The sequence below is a fragment of the Girardinichthys multiradiatus genome, chromosome 6, assembly GCF_021462225.1.
Source record: "Girardinichthys multiradiatus isolate DD_20200921_A chromosome 6, DD_fGirMul_XY1, whole genome shotgun sequence".
In the NCBI taxonomy this organism is placed as follows: Eukaryota; Metazoa; Chordata; class Actinopteri; order Cyprinodontiformes; family Goodeidae; genus Girardinichthys; species Girardinichthys multiradiatus.
The window spans coordinates 30,918,810-30,939,449 of record NC_061799.1 but is presented as its reverse complement, the minus strand read 5'-3'; the positions used below and the strand labels follow the sequence as shown (position 1 = coordinate 30,939,449).

At 40.4% G+C, this 20,640-nt stretch overlaps 1 protein-coding gene across 4 annotated transcripts in view; it reads right to left on the bottom strand.

Moving 5' to 3' along the window:
- myom1a (myomesin 1a (skelemin)) overlaps positions 1-20,640 on the bottom strand; it is a 33,516-nt gene that overhangs the window by 10,600 nt on the left and 2,276 nt on the right. For all 4 annotated transcript variants that reach the window (XM_047369201.1, XM_047369200.1, XM_047369199.1 and 1 more), the window contains 24 exons: positions 17,757-17,897; positions 17,458-17,644; positions 17,199-17,356; positions 16,989-17,081; positions 16,773-16,861; positions 13,910-13,954; positions 13,324-13,485; positions 13,047-13,208; positions 12,443-12,584; positions 11,140-11,339; positions 11,009-11,065; positions 10,016-10,140; positions 9,176-9,359; positions 8,811-8,985; positions 8,467-8,588; positions 7,297-7,493; positions 7,022-7,148; positions 5,674-5,858; positions 2,188-2,302; positions 1,861-2,017; positions 889-995; positions 664-708; positions 368-504; positions 132-276 (listed from right to left, as the gene is read on the bottom strand). In XM_047369201.1, coding sequence (XP_047225157.1) covers positions 132-276; positions 368-504; positions 664-708; positions 889-995; positions 1,861-2,017; positions 2,188-2,302; positions 5,674-5,858; positions 7,022-7,148; positions 7,297-7,493; positions 8,467-8,588; positions 8,811-8,985; positions 9,176-9,359; positions 10,016-10,140; positions 11,009-11,065; positions 11,140-11,339; positions 12,443-12,584; positions 13,047-13,208; positions 13,324-13,485; positions 13,910-13,954; positions 16,773-16,861; positions 16,989-17,081; positions 17,199-17,356; positions 17,458-17,644; positions 17,757-17,809 — 3,169 coding nt within the window. In that variant the 5' untranslated portion in view covers positions 17,810-17,897. The remainder of the gene's footprint in view (positions 1-131; positions 277-367; positions 505-663; positions 709-888; positions 996-1,860; positions 2,018-2,187; positions 2,303-5,673; positions 5,859-7,021; positions 7,149-7,296; positions 7,494-8,466; positions 8,589-8,810; positions 8,986-9,175; positions 9,360-10,015; positions 10,141-11,008; positions 11,066-11,139; positions 11,340-12,442; positions 12,585-13,046; positions 13,209-13,323; positions 13,486-13,909; positions 13,955-16,772; positions 16,862-16,988; positions 17,082-17,198; positions 17,357-17,457; positions 17,645-17,756; positions 17,898-20,640) is intronic.

The window sequence follows — 20,640 nt, the reverse complement described above, 5'->3', positions numbered from 1 at the left end:
TACCACAAATACAAAAAGATAAAGAATGATCTGCTGCCCCTCAGTGGATATATTCTTCACCTGCAGAGTAGCGTTTTGTCATTATTAACAGTCTGTATGTTCAGATCTATTCTTTGTATGTAAGATCTTACCATCTCCAATTAGCACTAGACTGGTGGTGCCCTTAGCCTTGCCATCCACCAGGTTAAAGGTAAATGTTCCCTCATCAGTGAGTTCAAGAGAGTCCATAAACAGTTCGATAAGCCCAGTGGACTTGTCGAACTTCATTGTGTATTTCTGCAGATGGGGAAGCACAAAAACACACAGCTTTCAGCACTAATGCTGATTAAAACAATACATGTGCATTTATATTTCCATTCATTCCCACCTTTCCTTGCTCAATGATGACATCATTGAAGACATAGTCCACTTGGCAGGAAGAAGTGAATTTCTCCATCTCGGCCCAGAACCGCACTCGGCCTTTCTCGAGAAGCTCCATGGCCATTTCATTCTTGAAGGGAATAACTGAAAAGTACAGCAGTTATTTAAGCATTAAACACAACCAAGTGCCTGAGACATGGAATGATTAGCTTCATTTTCAAAAGCGATTTGCTAATTCATATCTGCATAAACAAAAATATAAATACTTGAATTAGTGAAATTTGAGCCAGTTTTAATATTCACCAGGGAACCTGTGTTCATGGCTAAGGTCCAGGAGACGCAGCAGAGCTGTCAAGCAGGAAGAAATGTAAGACAGGAGAAAAAGTTGAATTCAAACTATATTGATAAACAATACTGAATGATCTGAGTCAGTCACACATACCCCGATGTATCAAATTAATCTAAAGCAGCTGTTGAAGCAGCATAATACAGACATGTATGCACCGCCATGACTGTGGGCTGACTCACCCTCCTCAGTGAGAGTGTAGCTGGAGGAGATGCCGTCAGTATTTGTGACCATACAGGAGAAGGTGCCCAGATCTTCCAGTGAGGGACTGTTAAAGATAGCTCTGGATCTAAAGACAAGGAAACAACCACGGAAAATGCAGGACAGTGAAAAGATTACAAACATTCATAATGTTCATAAATGGCATAGAAATTATGAGCTTTTAATGATATATTTCAACCATTCTCATTTGGGGTGGACTGAAAATATTATATGCTACTTTGGCGATTTTGAAAACAAACAAAAAGTGGGGGCAAACATTTTAATTTATTAATTAAAGGAAATCGGTTAGGATTCAGGAACAACCCAGGAACCACTGGAGGTCAACGGTGAAACAAACTGAAAACTGTCCTTTCTCCAAAACCAACACCTTCAAGCACGGTGGTGGCAGCATTATGCCTTGGAGCTGTTTTGATACAAGGGATTCTGGTCCATTCCACAAGGTGTATGAAATATTTAACAAGGAAGATCCCCTCCAAATTGTGCAACTTCACCCCAAATCAACAGTTAAGATAATGGTTGAAACCTGGACACAATTCGGTGTTACAACAGGACAAAGATCCAAAACAAACATCAAAACTGGCTTTAGAATGGTCAAAGACGGCTAACATAAAACCTCTAGAAAGCCTCCGATCTCACCCCTATTGAAAATTTGAGGACTACTCTTAAAAGTCAAGTCCATGTCAGGAAACCAACCCGTTTAAAGAGCTCTATTAACTCTACCAAGAAGTCAAACATCCAGCCAAAATTATGCTAGAAACCTATTGATATGTACAAAGAACAGGTGTACGAGGTGCAATTCACTTAGAGACCTATGTGGAGTACAGAAAACTAGCTCATCCAATCCTTATTTTTCAGGTCAAAAAGAAGAAATGTTCAAATGCATAAACAAAAGCCTAAAATTAATAATCAGGGATCATAATGAGGAAACATACTTGCCCCCTTCGGTGACAATAGTCAGGCGAGATGTGTCGGTGATCTCCTGGTAATTCTTGGACCAAACAAAGTGAGAGCCTTCCTTTATCTCAGAGAACTCGAAAATCATAGAAATTACACCATTGTCATCAACATCCACAAAGATCTCTTTGGTGCCTAAAACAAAACAGACCATTTAAAATGTCAGCCAGTTCAAAATCAGATCTTAAAGATGCATGTAGACATATAAAGTGTTAAAACTTGCATCTGTACTGAGAAATAAGTCTTTCCCTAATATTCCCAGCTTCCTTGACTGGTGCAAGAACTTAATTAGGAATAGCACTTACCAGGGCGAGTCTGGGCCAGAATTGGACCCAATTCTGCGGAAGGTTTCCCAACTCCAACAAGATTCTGAGCACGCACACGAAAGACGTAGGATGTTCCCGCTGTCAGCCCAGTCACCTAAATTAGCACAGAAAGAGCCAGAGAGGAGGCACTTCAAAACATATATATGTTTTATTTTCTCGTTCGTTCGTCGTCTTCCGCTTATCCAGGACCGGGTCGCGGGGGCAGCAGACTCAGCAGAGACGCCCAGACGTCCCTCTCCCCAGACACCTCCTCCAGTTCCTCCAGGGGGAACCCAAGGCGTTCCCAGGCCAGCTGAGAGACATAGTCCCTCCAGCGTGTCCTGGGCCGTCCCCTAGGGCCTCCTCCCGATGGGACGTGCCTGGAACACCTCCCGAGGAAGGCGTCCAGGAGGCATCCGGTATAGATGCCCGAGCCACCTCAACTGGCTCCTCTCAATGTGGAGGAGCAGCGGCTCTACTCTGAGCCCCTCCCGGATGGCCGAGCTCCTCACCCTATCTCTAAGGGAGTGCCCGGCCACCCTACGGCGAAAGCTCATTTCAGCCGCTTGTATCCGTGATCTCGTTCTTTCGGTCATGACCCAAAGTTCATGGCCATAGGTGAGGGTAGGAACGTAGACCGACCAGTAAATTGAGAGCTTTGCTTTTCGGCTCAGCTCTCTCTTCACCACAATGGACCGGCACAGCGCCCCCATTACTGTGGCAGCCGCACCGATCCGTCTGTCGATCTCCCGCTCCATTCTTCCCTCACTCGTGAACAAGACCCCAAGATACTTAAACTCCTCCACTTGAGGCAGGAACTCCCCTCCAACCTGAAGAGGACAAGCCACCCTTTTCCGGTCGAGTACCATGGCCTCAGACTTGGAGGAGCTGATCCTCATCCCAGCCGCTTCACACTCGGCTGCGAACCGCCACAGCGCATGCTGTAGGTCTTGGCTAGTGGGGCCAGCAGGACCACGTCATCCGCAAAAAGAAGAGACGAAATCCACTGGTCCCCAAACCAGACCCCCTCCGGCCCTTGGCTGCGTCTAGAAATCCTGTCCATAAAAGTTATGAACAGGACCGGCGACAAAGGGCAGCCCTGCCGGAGTCCAACATGCACTGGGAACAGGTCCGACTTAGTGCCGGCAATGCGGACCAAACTCCTGCTCCGCTCGTACAGGGACCGGATGGCCCCTAATAAAGGGTCCCCGATTCCATACTCCTGGAGCACCCCCCACAGGGCATCACGAGGGACACAGTCGAATGCCTTCTCCAGGTCCACAAAACACATGTGAACCGGTTGGGCAAACTCCCATGAACCCTCGAGCATCCTGTAGAGGGTATAGAGCTGGTCCAGTGTTCCACGGCTGGGACGAAAACCACACTGTTCCTCCTGAAGCCGAGGTTCGACTATCGGTTGGACTCTCCTCTCCAATACCCTGGCGTAGGCCTTACCAGGGAGGCTGAGGAGTGTGATCCCCCTGTAGTTGGAACACACCCTCCGGTCCCCCTTCTTATAAAGGGGGACCACCACCCCAGTCTGCCAGTCCAGAGGCACTGTCCCCGACCGCCACACAATGTTGAAGAGGCGTGTCAACCATGACAGCCCTACAACATCCAGAGACTTGAGGTACTCAGGGCGGATCTCATCCACCCCCGAAGCCTTGACACCGCGGAGCTTTTTAACCACCTCGGTGACTTCAGCCTGGGTGATGAAAGAGTCCAACCCCGAGTCCCCGGCCTCTGTTTCCACCACGGAATACGTGATGGCTGGATTGAGGAGATCCTCGAAGTACTCCTTCCACCGCCCGATAATGTCCTCAGTCGAGGTCAGCAGTCTCCCGCCCCCACTATAAACAGTGTTGGCAAAGCACTGCTTCCCCCTCCTGAGGTGCCGGACGGTTTGCCAGAATCGCTTCAAGGCCAACCGGTAGTCCTTCTCCATGGCCTCACCGAACTCTTCCCAGGCCCGAGTTTTTGCCTCTGCCACACCCCGGGCTGCAGCACGCTTGGCTTCACGGTACCCGTCAGCCGCCTCAGGAGTCCCACAAGCCAACCACAGCCGATAGGACTCCTTCTTCAGCTTAACAGCATCCCTTACTGCCAGTGTCCACCACCGGGTTCTGGGATTGCCGCCACGACAGGAACCGCAGACCTTATGGCCGCAGCTATGGGCAGCAGCATCGACAATAGATGCGGAGAACATGGTCCACTCGGACTCTATGTCTCCAACATCCCCCGGGATCTGGTCGAAGCTCTCCCGGAGGTGGGAGTTGAATACATCCCTGGCCGAGGGCTCCGCCAGGCGTTCCCAGCAGACCCTCACTATGCGCTTGGGCCTGCCAAGTCTGTCTGGCTTTTTCCTCCTCCAGCGGATCCAACTCACCACCAGGTGATGATCAGTGGACAGCTCAGCCCCTCTCTTCACCCGAGTGTCCAAAACATGCGGCCGAAGGTCTGATGATACAACAACAAAGTCGATCATCGACCTCCTGCCTAGGGTGTCCTGGTGCCAAGTGCACTGATGGACACCCTTATGTTTGAACATGGTGTTCGTTATGGACAATCCGTGACTAGCACAGAAGTCCAATAACAAAACACCACTCAGATTCAGATTGGTGAGGCCATTCCTCCCAATCCCGCCTCTCCAGGTGTCACTGTCGTTCCCCACGTGGGCATTGAAGTCCCCCAGCAGAATAATGGAGTACGGGTACTCTGCACTACCACTCGGCCCGTAGGCTGAAATGATAGTCAGAGACCTCTCCCCAACCCGAAGGCGCAGGGATACGACCCTCTCATCCACTGGGGTAAACCCCAACACGAGACGGCTGAGCTGGGGGGCAACAAACAAACCCACACCAGCCCGCCGCCTCTCCCCGTGGGCCACTCCAGAGTAGAAGAGAGTCCAACCCCTCTCAAGGAGATAGGTTCCAGAGCCCACGCTGTGCGTGGAGGCAAGCCCAACTATTTCTAGTCGATATCTCTCGACCTCCCGCACAAGCTCAGGCTCCTTCCCCCCCAGCGAGGTGACATTCCACGTCCCTAGAGCCAGCCTAAGCATCCAGGGATCGGGCCGATGAGGTCTCCACCTTCGTCCGCCACCCAATCCTCTTTGCACCGGTCCCTCACGGTTCCCCCTGCAGGTGGTGGGCCCACTGGGGGATGGCTTCGCGTCTCTCATTCGGGCTTGGCCCGGCCGGGTCCCGCAAGGAGCAACCCGGCCACCAGGCGCTCTCCGACGTGTCCCGACCCCAGGCCTGGCTCCAGGGTGGGACCCCGGCTCCGCCGTACCGGGCGACGTCACGTGCCTCGATATTTTGTTCTTCATGAGGGGTTCTTGAACCATTCTTTGTCTGACCCATCACCTAGAGCCTGTTTGCCATGGGAGACCCTACCAGGGGCATTTAGGCCCCAGACAACATAGCCTCTAGGATCATTTGAGCACTCAAACCCCTCCACCACGTTAAGGTGACGGTTCCCGTTTACCTTCATGTACTTCCCCTTGTTGGTCTTCTCATGAACAGCCTTCCAGCCTTTCTCGCCTGCAGAGGCCTCCTTGATGTCCAAGTAGTAGCCGTTGACGGGGCTGCGTCCATCAAACACAGGAGGTTCCCACAAGACCACAACAGAGGTCTCACGAACCTCCAGCACATGGAGACCAACAGGGGGTCCTTGGAAGATTTGAAGAAGATATTGAGTTCTTAAACGAGGAAATATTTGACTTACAATTCCCACAATACTTATTGATTTTGATGTACAATTTCATTAAAAGACTGGAAGACAACAGCTCGCAATTTCTCATACTGGAAATAGTTTGGGCTCAGGTGTTGTATATCCCCCAGCTCATCTTCTTCCACAGTTTTCTGCATGAGTTTAAACATTTGCTTTTCAGTATGCTTCTACTGTAACAGCTGGGTTTTACATTATAACTCCTTCCGTGCCAAGTTTCACAGCTTGAATATATTTTATTTTTTTGTTTATTAGTTTTTTCTAGTCTGGGGGGCTTTCACTAATTATTCGTGCAAAAAGTATTTTAATCTGTTAGAATCTTTTACTGCTGCCAAAGGTTTATTTACAAACATTCACCGATCTTTAAGTGACTTTGATACCCTCTTTTCTCATATTTCCCCGCTGTTGAATTTGAGGTCTGATAATGTTGCCCCCATAATTGTTTTGTGTGATATATTTTTCCGTTATCTTTAGAAACATTTAGTGATGCTTCCAGTGATTAATCTTTATTCAGCAGTTAATTAGCGTGGTGTAATGATGTCTATACTTTGACATTTTCTTTTTGCCTATTGTATATTGATCCTAGACAGAGCTAGACAGAGAACTGTAGGGGGGGGAGTAAAGTGCAGCACAACTACGCAGTTTGCTTTTTCTGTCCATATTTCTTTAGTCAGTTCCACCACTGGAATCTTGTGCTAAAATATCTTATTTGATGGAGTTTTTGCTTAGTAAAAAGTCAATAAGTAACCAAGTTACTTATTGATTTTTACCACAAAACAATTAGCGAGGGACAAACTGTGAAATGTTCCTTCATGGCAATGTTGCAAATCTAATCCTTTATGCAATCAATCTACTTTTTTGCTGAACAACTGAAATTATTCCAGTCCCACATTTTGTGTTTTCTGTCCAACGTTCAATTCACTGCTCAAAGATATCTAGCTTTCTTGAATTGGGCAAGAGAAAGAAGCACAACCAATCACCTTAAATCAGATTAGATGTTAGATTAATCCTCAAAATGCCTGATAAATATTTACTGAAGTACATTATAGTAAAGGTAATCAATAATCTATTTGTTTGCATGATCAAAGTATGCAATCTCTTGTACCTGGAATAGTGATGGTCCATTCCTTGCACTCCAAACCTGCACTGGGCAAAGAGGGTTTACTCACACCTGCCATGTTCATTGCACGCACTTGGAACTGGTAGAAAATGTTTTCCTTCAGATTCTCGGCCTAAAAGAATCGATACAAATGCATATTGTGCAAGGACTCAATCATGTCGATGCAGATTTTTGTGCTTGTAAACTACAAGAAAAAGATTAATTTGCTTGACATGTTAAGCATGATGAGTTTTGTGTCTCAGTGAGCTCTAGGAGTTTACCTTAAAGGAAGTTGTGGTTAAAGCCTTTTGGTTCATTTCATGCCATTTTCCATAGACATTTCCCTTGACTGTCCTGAAATCCACAAAGTATCCTCTGATATCAGCTCCTCCATTGTTAGTGGGTGCGGTCCATCCCAGCACCATGTAGTCCCTCACAGCTTCCAGCAGGGTCACATTGGTGGGCCTTGCAGGTACAGCTTTGGATGGCATTAGTTGTGAGACAAAATTGGTTAGATACATTTTTATTTTTTTACAAAAGTAATAATTCTAAGTATTTTAATTTATACGATAATTGTTGCATTATAAAAGCAGAAGATAACGGTTAAGCGGAAAATATTTCCACTACAAACAAAAAGTACAAAATCTATTGTTGCAATCTTCACACAGAAGCATCACACTGTTTTGAGAGCTTTTTCACGGGGTGAAATACTTACTGTCAGTGCCAAAAAGTGTCATTCTAAGAAAATTACTAAAGCCAGGCGAGACTCTCCGTAGGAACATGCAGTTTAAGAACACATTGCTTTAGCCTTCAACTTGGTCATGCACCAGCAGGCTCCCCTGAAGAGTTGTCAAACAGAAGAACAAAACTCCAGCAAAATCCAGTCAAAAAAAACCAACACTGACATGTAGTAAAGCATCTTAAAACATTACCCAATGTCTGTGCCTAAAGTAGGCAAAGAAAATGGGAAAGGGTTGCATGTACAGTTCGTACGGACATTTCTCAGACACATGCAGTATTAGGATTCAGTGGATGCATTGCTGTTCTACAGCTCAGTGAAGTCATAGTGGAGGTGAAAGTAAAAATAAAATATTTAAGGGCGCGGCGCTGACGATGTAGGGGTTAAGTGCGCGACCATATACAGAGGCTACAGTCCTCGAAGCGGCCGTCCCGGGTTTGAGTCCTGGACCCGGTGACATTTGCCGAATGTCTTCCCCTCTCTCTACCCCTCTTTACTGTCTGCCTACTGTCAAAAAAATAAAGGCCACTAGTGCCGAAATAAATAAAAAAAATAAAATATTTAAGAGTGTTCTTTAGGGGGATTTCTCTTCTTAATAATTAAATGGGTCTGTAATTATTTAAAACTATCCCGGAAGGCAGAGGAGCGGGTCAAAGCGTGGGCTGAATATGATATGTGAACAATGGAGATATTTGCAAAGAGGGGCACTCACAGATAGCTGCCTGTACAACCACGGCATCAGAATTGGAGGAGCTCTGGCTGTATCCAGCAGCGTTCACCGCCTTTACTCTGAACACGTAGTTGGACCCTGTGGTAAAGCCATGGCACACAAACCTGAAAGGAATATATTTCAAACAGTTGTATTTTATTAATACATTCTGCAGGCCGCCAAGGGGCATATTTCCTCTGGGGGGGAAGAATACAAATTCTGGGTTAGTTACTTTGCAGTGCATACGCACTTCATATTGATTGCCTAAAACTATGAAAGCAACAACAGCATATATTTCAAGACAATGTGACATCTGTGGTTTTGAGGTAAAAATAAAAATTGCCTACCTGGTCTGCTTGACAGGCTTATTGTTGCAAGGTGTCCACACATCAGTGCCCACCATGTTAGATTCAATGTAGTAGCCAACCAAATGCTTGACATCCTTAGATGCTCCCCAGGTGACAACCACTGAGGTGTCTGTGTTCCTGATCACCACTGGATTGCATGGAGCAGAGGGAAGATCTGGAGGAAAATAAAGACAAAAATGCATATTTTATAGAATGTAACATGTAGAAACTCTGTGAAGATGAAGCACTCTTAAGTTCAGAACCAGGCATGTAATAAACTGGTGATGTTATCATGTTAAATGATCCAGCAGGGATCTCTGTATGCAAATCCTGTAGAAATACAACTGCAAGCTTTGTCAGCTCACCAAGTTTGTCACTGACTACGATTTCCCCGGTGGGTACAGAGGGTTCGCCCACGCCAGCGGAGTTGCAGCATCGCACACGGAAATTGTATGATTTACCCTCTGCCAGGTCAAAGATTGCAAAGCGTGGAGACTTCACTGGAATCCCAGTGTTCACCCTCTGCCAGGTGTCTGTCCCTTGAATACACTTGATAAAAGAGAGAGGAGAGAAACTTTTAAAGACACAGTCTGATGAGAGTGCAGGTCTTTATAAAAGCCCTATATTTCCTGTTGCAGTTTTATTTCCCTGTGATAGACTGATGGCTTGTCCATAATTTCTTCTGTCTCTAGCTACTTGAGTGTTAGAGATATTCAACAGTCAATCCCAGAGTAAAAAGCTTTCACTCATTATCATTGCTGGCTTACTCTGGGGGCAACAATGTCTCACCTCTTGAGGAGTTTGTGTCAAATTAAAATCCCGAATGAACCAAGCTAGGTTTTCCAGTTTCATTTACAGTTTTGTTTTTGACACAACAAATCCCTCAGGTTTGGTGACTTTGAACTAAAATGCAGCTTGGGTGTAATGTAATTCTTAAATCTGAGTTCTGACTTGCAGGAAAAATTGAAAGCGTAACATTAAGTATTCAATGGAAGGACAGATGAATGAATAATAATTAGAGAAACAAGAATGTTACAAAGAGTAACTGAAAACCTGCAAATGTGTATACTGTAGAAAGATAACAAATAACCCGTTATAGGCAAGATGATTAAAATTTAAATTTAGTAGGACAGAAGGCTGGAAACAAGATTAACAGAAACAAACAGTTAACAAGCAACTGTAAAAAAAAAAAAATGTGTTCTTACTTTCTCAATGTAATACATGACTCCTTCGTGACCCCTTTGCTCTGGGGGCTTCCAGGCAAGCACCACATAACTCTTGGTGGCCTCAGTGACCACAACATCAGTAGGCTCTCCAGGAATAACACCAACTGTGGAAAAAAACACACTCGTGGTTTACTCCACAATGGTAATCTAGATTTATGAGCAATAACTGCTTTACATAACTGGTGACTCAGTTAAAATGAAAATAGCAAGCTTCCTAGTAGATGAATAATGTTTCAATACCAGCAGTAATGTAGAGAGTCTTACTGGGGGAAAAAAATATTTTAGATAGGTTTATTGACAGTTATGAGCCAACACATACATGTCTATATTTAAAATCTCAAAGAGGCAGAGGAAAAAGACGTTTAAAATAGTCCACCCTGGTTTGCCTAGATACATTTTTGCACTGATTCAACCAAAGCACCTGCTGGAAGTTCAAAATAGGGTTGTGCAGTCTTTCACAGGTGGTGTTGAGTAGGTATCTGCAGTAAGCCAGTTTTTTTTTCATTTGATTGAAAGTTAGGATCTTTAAGAAAGGGATTTGCAAGAAAAATTGCGTGATGAGAGAACAACATATTTCGTGGAAATACTCTATGTGTGAGTGAAATTAAAGGAACAAATACTGGATCCTGATCGGAGCTACTTTATTTTAAGTTTAGAATATTTATTTTGGAAGATTCTTATTGTTAAAAGAAGTTAATTATGAATGTAAAGAAAAGTCATTGTTAGGTCACATTGCCATGACAGGTGGTCTAAATTGTGAAATTACTGCAGATATGTAACTCTGTAAAGCTTTCTGTATTTATTTGGTCAAAGGTAAGACACTGAAGGATGAGTAAAATGATAAGAAATTAATTTTTAAGGGTTCAATTCTAGTTTATTTTGATAACGTTTGTAAGATTGTTTGATAGTTTTTATCATATTGGTTCTCTTTACCCAGTTTTATCAAGAAAAAACATCACAAAGTTGTTATACCAGTGGTTTCCTCTTCTGTGAACTTGATCACCCCAGTCCAAGGAGCCAGTGGTCCGGCTGTTGTGGAGAGGACAAACATAAGTAATTTGAATAGAAAAGTTTGCTAACAGTTTTCTTTTGTGTCTTCAAACCTCTGAGTCGAGCTCTGTCTGAAGGATCCATGGCAACCACAGGATCAGAGACGCGGGATGGACGACCGACTCCCGCCTTGTTAAAGGCACGCACCCTAAAGACATAAGAACGGCCCTCCACCAGTCCTGTTACAGGGAAGCGGGCGTACTTAACTGGGACATCATTGCACTGAGCCCAGTGATGGGTGCCCACCTCACACCTTCCAACACAAAACACCAACATATATACATGTTAGACATCACACTTAAATGAAACACATTTCAATGTCAGACAAGAATAACCAGAGCAAATACAAAAAGCTAATTTAAAATAATTACTTCATTTATTTGGGAAAAAAAGCAATCCTCACAAACCTTACTTTTCCACCTCCTACGTGGAAAAGTAATTGCAACCTGAACCTCATGACGTCTTTTACATGGAGTGGACACATTTTGGCCAATTCTTCTTTCCACAATTATTTTTATTCAGCCACATTGAAGGGTTTTCAAGCAGAAGTGGTCTGTTAAAGGCATCTCACTAAGTCTTAAAGCAGGAATTTGACAAGGTCACTGACAAACCCTCATTTTGTTTTTGTTTGTTATTTTAGCCATTCAGAGCTGGACTTGTTAAAGGTGCTGGATCATTTAACATGATAACATCAAGTTTAAGGTCATAAACTGATGACCGGACATTCTAAACCATCCTAAAAATGTTGTCTTTTCTCTCCACACATATTTTAACAAAAGGCTTGGGGATGATAAAGATAATATTATCAGTCAAGGACCTTAAGGCTTTTAGATTAAGACTGCAAAGAGGTTTTGCATGTTTACATAATTAAAAGAAAACCATATAATTTTCAAATTATTGTAAAGGGTTCCATTGTTTTTCTATTTTTTTGGCTTAAAATTTTTTTATTGTCTATTCGCAACAGATCGTGGGTCATTCTCTTCAAAAATCCTTGCTGTATTTAGGAAAGTTAACAAATACTTGAGTGAAAACTTATTGTATTTGCTCAGGTTATGTTTGTCTGATATTAAAATTTGATTGATGATTTGAAAAATTTCAATCTGACAAAAAACAGGAAATCTGTGAGGGGTCTGTAGGTATGTTTTTACAGCATTGTGGTAACTAAACGACTGGCAGCTGTAAGCAGGTATAGATCAAAGAAATTTGGACAAATGTTTGCAAGCAAGGTTATTTTAACATAAATACAAAAAAGTATGTCCATTTTTCTTGTGTCCTAAATGTAGAATGAATTTTCATTATCGAGTGATTCATTTTTTTTCCTATTTCGTTTGGTAAAATACACCACAGCTGGGCAACCTGTCAATGTAGTATCCGAGGATGGGGCTGCTGCCCTCCACCGCTGGCTGCTTCCAGGTGACCACCACATAGTCCTTGTTGGCATCGTGACAGCACACATCCAGGGGGGCCACGGGAACCCCTTCCACCTCCACATCAGTATCTGGCAAAGCACGAAACAAATAGACATGTCAGCGGAACCACACATACTTATGAGTGGTGGTATTTCTAAATTAGGTGGATCTTCAGCATACGCTCAGGTTTCATTGCCTGATCTAGTTACAGCTACAGTTAAAATGGCCTCACTGTAACTAGCTGGGTTGCATTATTTTATAGACTAAGAGGGCTTCAGAAGATCCCGTGTCTGAAAGTAGTGTTGAACATATCCAGAGCAATACTCTTTGTGTCTGCTCCTCTGGTAAATAAACAGATTTAGTGGAAAGAATGACTAGAAAGAAACAAAATAGCTCTGCCACAACTCTATTGCTTGAGTCTCAGTACTGTCCAGCACAGACATGTGAGTTAGTTGCTTTGTATATTAGCACTGGTCACCAATCAAATCGATTCAGAACGTCAACGTTTCTTTTGCCATGAAATCCCCAGCTAAGGATTTTAAGCACTTTACCTCTGACAAACACATAGGCTGAGTAGGTGTCAAAGCCGGATTTTGTGTTGACACGCAGGGTGTACATGCCCTCGTCTTCCTTGTTAAGGTGGGTAAGAGTGAGAGTGGCGCGCTCCCCAGACCAGTGTGTGTGCACCCACTTAGAAGGCTTCAAAGGCACAGCTAAAAAGAAAAGAAGTAATTGTATATTAAAATAACTGATTATTATACTTGGAAGGATTATAGATTGCAGTGAAATGAAGAGAAATCATTATTTGCCTTTAATTTTCCAACTTACAGTTTCTGTACCACACAACATCAGGCTGGTACTTTTTCACAGTGGGATAAATGATGACAGTACAGCCCAGACTCAGTGTTTCCCCCTCACAACCAAAGGCCACTTCAAATTTGTCAATGATGCTTGTCTTAAATGTAACACCATGCTCAGGGCAAAAACCATCTGAAAACAGATATTAAAATAGATATTATTTTACTTTTAAAATTACTTCCTACTTTTTCTTCTAGTATTTGTGGTCCAACTATATCCGATAGTCCAATTGAACCTAAAACAAATCCCCAAATATTTATTATATTTAGAATCTCCAACTTGTGTTCTTAAAAATCTTATTTTAAGTAGAAACAATGTGATTCTTGGCACATCCTTTAAAGGCTCTTTACCTGTGATTACAATGACCTTTTATTGTAAAAAAGATGACTGAAAAATATTAATATGCTCTGTAGAACTGAAGAAACACATATGTAGAATTTTGTTATCTTGGTGAGGTGTTTTACTTTTCTTGAATGCTACAATAAAATGATAATAAAGGGTAGTTTTAAATTTTTTTAAAGCTAATGGAAAAATATAACACATGAAATTATCTTACGTGGTTTGGGATGAAATAAGCCTTCTTCCGGACCATCTTGGAACCCTATGAAAAAATATACATCAATAATTTTGTTTGACAAAAACTCATACAGTACATTATAACAAAGTAAAAACACAAAAAATAAAATCCAATTTCTCTTTTTTTTTTTCTGACAACCTGCCCTTCAATGGTATTTGATCTAGAAAGAAATGCTTTTTTAATCTGTTGTCCATGCAGCAAATTAGCTCCCACCACTTTGGGTGACCATGCCCACATACAAGTATGCTGAAGTACATGAACTTTCATGCTCATGCTTAATTGTGTTGACATGTGCTGACCAAAAATGACAAAATGAAAAATAAATATGTAAATAAATAAGTACACATATAAATAAATGAATACACATATAAATGTATAGATAAATAAATACATAAATAAATACACATATAAATGTATAGATAAATAAATACATAAATAAATACACATATAAATGTATAAATAAATAAATAAATAAATATAAGAAGAAACAAATACACTTATAAATATATAAATGCATAAATGAATAAATATAAAAATAAATAAATACACATATAAATGTATTTTTTTATCTATTTATTCATTTATTTTGTCCTTTTTGTGCATTTATACATTTATGTATTTATTCATTCATTTATTTATAAAAACATTTCATTTATACATTTCTTTATTTATTTATTCATACATTCATTTATTTATACTTTTATTTATTTATTCCAACATTTATTTCTGTATTTCTACATTTCCACATTTATTTATTTTTGCTTTTCTGTCTCCGTATGTTACTGAGGTGGGTGGTTCTAACATTTGTCTTCAGCACCATTGGTTAGAACTATGTGTATGATCTATGTGTATGATCCTGATCCTGTTGCTACTGCCTAGACTCTGGTACCGAAGTTCTTTTGGTTGGCACGATGGAGGGTTCTCTTACAGCCATTGTCAATGATATTGACCAAAATGACTACCTCCATTTTCGGTTTGCACGGGTCATGGAGGATTTCAATCAGCTCCAAGCTGAGATGGATGTGGAGGTTGACTCCACTATATTGGACAGTCTGGAGGAAGTTGGCCGCCAACTTACTTCGGTAAAGTTAGAAAGATATTCACAGATTCGGCTTTTCCGGATCAATAACTCATCAGCGGAACATTGCCTCTAGAAAACCAACATCTCTCTGCAACCACAGCAAGGCAGACAGTGAGCTACAATCGTATTTTCCTCAAAACGAGCCTAACACCGCGCTGGGAGACTTGCATTGGCCTCTATGCAAAGATCGCTGCTCCTCTAATGCGCAGGGACCGTCTGCAAATTGCAACACCAGAAAAATATGATGGAGAAATATTCAATAAAGTCGCCAAGGAGAGCTGTGTTGTCATTAAAATCATTGTATGTGTATGTGATGTAACGTTTTTCATACTACATTTCTTGGATTGGAAATTAATACTTAAAAAAATTTGGAATTTCCCAAAGACTATAGCCTAAATAGCCAAATATTCAGTAAAATATGCATAAAATGGTCAATAACTTCAGTATAGCATGTTGTACTGCCATCAAACTCATAGCACACATAGAGCACCTGATCTTGAATCTTTTGAATAAACATAACATTGCCTTTATTGATGCAGACTTGCTTATACTGATAATAACTCTGTATTACAACCAAATAATATTAAACTTTTCCTTTACTGTCTGCAGTGTGTCACAACCTGAGATCGGACGCCATTACATGAGCACACAAAAAAGTCTTACAGCTTGTTCATGCAATATGACATGAAATAAAATCACTATGAATAATAAAAATCCCAATATTAAAGAAGCCCTTACAGCTGCACACAAAATCCTGTTCACCTGAATACCATTTTCTGTCTTGTTTCTTGCATTATGAGGGAGACTGCAGTGGAAATTGCCTGCAGTGGAAAGAGGTTGTCCAGTTCAAGGGGGCCGAGTACTTTCGCAAGGCACTGTATTTGTTACTGCTTGTTTGCTCCTCAAAATAGTAGAAATACAGAAATAAATGTAGGAATAAATAAATAAAAGTATAAATAAATGAATGTATGAATAAATAAATGTATAAATGAAAAAATGTATAAATAAATGAATGAATAAATACATAAATGTATAAATGCACAAAAAGGGGAAAATAAATGAATAAATAGATAAATAAATGAATACATTTATATGTGTATTTATTTATTTTTATATTTATTCATTTATGCATTTATATATTTATATGTGTATTTATTTATTTATACATTTATATGTGTATTTATTTATTTACATATTTATTTTTCATTTTGTCATTTTTGGTCCCTCATAGGCTGACTAGCAGTATATGTTGTTGCTCAGGGATCCTTTGTCATAGTGGAGTTAGCAAATGTTTATGGCATCATCATCATCATCAGCGTATAAAATGCACTTCTTACAATACCTGTCTGCCTAATATGTTGTCATACATAAATGAAATTATTTAAAATGACCAAAACTTGATTCTGCATTATTTTTGACACAATAATTTGTGGAAGTTTTCACAAGGGCTATTTTAGACTAGCTAGGCTGCAGTGCTAAGGCTAGCTTGTATGACAAAGCTACTGATAACATTTCATTAGGATCTGTTATGAAAAAATTTAATGTTCTATGGTGCTGCTTTATGTTTTAACTGTATAGCTTCTTCCATTAAAAGGGTGGAAGGAGGTATTGCTGCCCTGACAGTCTCCACTTATGACGTTAATACTTGGACTTCTACTAAATGATGCAGTTTTAAACCTCAACTTTAAGCTTTTTTTTGTGGGAGTCAATAACTGCTGCCAAGAAAGGTGGAACTACATGTAAGACAAAACAACTACCTACTTTTGACAACAACAGTAGCTGCAGAGGAAGCTTCCCCTTTCACATTGAGAGCGGAGACATAATACTGAGCAGTATCCAAGAAATCACAACTAAAAAAAAATGTAAGAAATGAGCAATCTTTATCTTTGACACAGCAGGAGGTGGAACATGTTGATAATTTGCATTATGGGTGATTATTTGGAGGCAATGTGGAGTGTGAGGTGAATGATTACCTACTTCTTGATCTCCAGGGAGTGCATGTTGTAAGTGCTTTCGGCTGTGTACTTCTCAGGGTGAGCCTTGGCATCAATGAGCACATTGTTTTTGTACCTTGAAAATAGTAGATTGATGTTTCATTGATCTTTGTAGTTTAGGAAAACAATGTGTACATTTTTATGTAGTAGTTCTGATAAGAAAAAGGACTATCAAACTTGTAAAGTAACTTGCCAAGTAATCCTTGGTTTGGGCCATCCGGCCACGGTGCAGTGCAGCCTGACTGTCTTGCCCTCCCACACGGTCTGTCCTCGGGGCTTGATAATAAACTCTGGGGGGTGTGTGAGCCTATCTGGATGCATCTTCTTACGAAACTCTGACCATTCCTCCATCTTCAGTTCATGAGAGTGAATTCAGGTTGGGATGTAAACAGTAAGTAAAAAGATGGCCTTGTGAGTGAAAATTCACTGAAAACAAAATGAACAGGACTTACTGTTCTATCAAATTCCAGGCGCTCTGCTGATTCCCTGACATGTTTCGCTCTTGTTTTCTTCTCAACCTTAACATCCAGGGCCTCCCTGGCCTCCCTGACAAACAGGTTCCTCATGGCCACATAGTTAATGCCCTCCTCCGTAACGTCTTCCTCCTGAGCCTCCATCAGACTCCGAACTACGTCATGGCTAAAGAAAACAAAAACCACCAGGATGTCAGAGAAGAAAAACAGCCTCAAAATACATTTGGTGTCAGTACCTATAATAAAACTGACACTGGATTTCAGTGTCTTGTACTCACTTTGCTCTAAATACAGGAATAACGTAGCCTATTACTTCTTTGTCCTTGTCCATCGCCAGGTACGTGCGTTTGGCTCTTTTGGGTACCGGGCTCAGTTTAACCGCCTCCTGCCGCTTCTCTGTCTTCACAGAGGCCTTCAGGCTTAGAGGTAGGAGATTACAGCCAGGTTACAAACAGTTGGTCAATAAACTGTAAGGAAGAAGTATCGTCTTTGAAGTCAAAGCATGCTGCAGTAGATTTTTATGACTGAACCGACCTACATCAGTGCACAGAAAATGAGATCTAAAGTTATCTATTTTGTGTCTATCCCACACTGGTTCATAAACAACTACAGGAAGCAAAGGTTTGTAAAGATCCCAGAAGAAAATAGCCATGATAAAACTAATGTAGTTATTTAAGATATACTAATTACTGTAGTCTCAGGGCTTTCACTAAGTCCCACTGTTGGGAAAAAGTAAAATACAAATCATTAGAAAGAAGCAAGGCTATCTATCTATCTATCTATCTATCTATCTATCTATCTATCTATCTATCTATCTATCTATCTATCTATCTATCTATCTATCTATCTATCTATCTATCTATCTATCTATCTATCTATCTATCTATCTATCTATCTATCTATCTATCTATCTATCTATCTATCTATCTATCTATCTATCTATCTATCTATCTATCTATCTATCTATCTATCTATCTATCTATCTATCTATCTATCTATCTATCTATCTATCTATCTATCTATCTATCTATCTATCTATCTATCTATCTATCTATCTATCTATCTATCTATCTATCTATCTATCTATCTATCTATCTATCTATCTATCTATCTATCTATCTATCTATCTATCTATCTATCTATCTATCTATCTATCTATCTATCTATCTATCTATCTATCTATCTATCTATCTATCTATCTATCTATCTATCTATCTATCTATCTATCTATCTATCTATCATCTATCTATCTATCTATCTATATCTATCTATCTATCTATATCTATATATTTATCTGTCTAATATCAGATCAATACGTTTTAGTTCTTAATGCTTCTGATAAACTACATAATAATGCTGTTTCCATGATGAATGGGACTTGTCAGGTAAGTACGTGTTTGGTTGTGTGTGTGGGAGGCCAAAGGAGTTGCGTGCCCAGGACACAATTTATAGAAGAACTGCCACTGGCTGTAATGTAAGTTCTTCTTTTTAAACTAGCAGCTGACACACATGTTTGTAGAAATACACACAACCACAACCCACAGGGAAGAAAAATGCAAAGCTGCAGTGCATTTTTAAAACAATTTCACTGTCTCACTGTTGGCCTTATGTAGACCCCCTTGAAAAAACATGTTCGTTACATAAAGCCATCTACTACTCTCTGACTCATTTACCTCCCAGACTTTCTTTTTGTAAGCAGCGTTTATAAATGGAACAAAAACCTGCAGATATAAAGCATGTTGGAAAGGTCCAATTTAAAGACCTGTTTTCACTTACAATATATAACATAAAGTTAGATATCTATTTCAGACTAAAGAGGCAGGATCATGGTCATGCAGGATGCTGAATGCAAGTCACAGGAGTACATCTGAAGAGAGTGCTAAAAAAGGGTCTCTGCAGCTGTCAAGTCAAGTTACTTCCGCTGCTGAATCACCAGGTGCTCAGGGAAATAAAAAGTTTTTCACTTGAATGTAAATTTTAGTTCTTTAAGTCTGAGTAGAAATGTTTTGTTTTCTCAGTCATATGATTTTTATTGGGATAAATATTTTACACAAAAGAAAATTAGATACAAAATGTAGTTTCTGGAAAGCATACGTGCACATACACCTACAAGCAGTGTTGTGCAGCCAATATGACATTCATTTACTACACAGCTAACCTTTAATGGAAGTTTGTGATAATTTCCTGTCTTTTCCTGTCTTGCACACAGTGTATTTACAGTTAGCCTGATGGCAACACCTCATGTTAAGTGTTCAGAAATAACTCAGTTGTCTATGAATATATCTGGCAGCTCTTGGCTGCTGCTGAGATTCCTTCCCTGGCCTCATTTAGAAAGCAACATGTCCAACATGTACATGAGCCCTAAGTTTAAAAACAACAAAGAACATCTTGCCCTATGAAAAATATTAGTGACACAATGGTGCATGTGTATATACTGTACATGTGTACCAATCTCAGATTATATCCTGGTTTTAAAAGTACAAATCCTTTGATTTTGCATAAATAAGTCTATATGTCTAGATCTGAAACATTTGTGATGTATGAAATCAAATTAAAGCCTGGAAGATAAAGGTAACCTTTGCACCATATCTGACAACTGCAGCATTGATGATTAATGTATTTCTTGCAGCAGTGATTATTTATTTGTTTGGTGTGTTGAAAATGTTCAAGCTGCAAATTCAAAACCTAAAATTAGGAAAGTAAAACTTTTTGTTTTATATAAAATCTGGAAGCCTTTTCTTTGAAAAAGTCCAAATCTAAAAGTTTGTCCCATGAATGAATGTATTCCGTAATTGCAGGGACTCAGCAAAACAATTAAAAAGTTTGTTTCTTCCTCTTTTTCACATTGCTCTACTCTACACTTTGTCCTTCTAAAATACAATAAAAAAAACACCTAACCCTGTTAGAAATATTGTAGTTTTTAATATGTAGACCAAGAGAAATGTAATAAGCTAGGATTAAAAGGTAACAAATAAAGGCTAGAATTGTTCCTTTTATCTGAAAACAAAGCAAGATTCTGTTTTGACCCCATAAAATTGTAGAACAAAAGCAGATAGAATCTGCATTCTCTGCGAAAGACAAATAATAAAACAAATCACTGAAAGTTGCCTTTTTATCTAAACAGAAAGAAATCACAATTTACAGTTAACGAAGACTAATTTA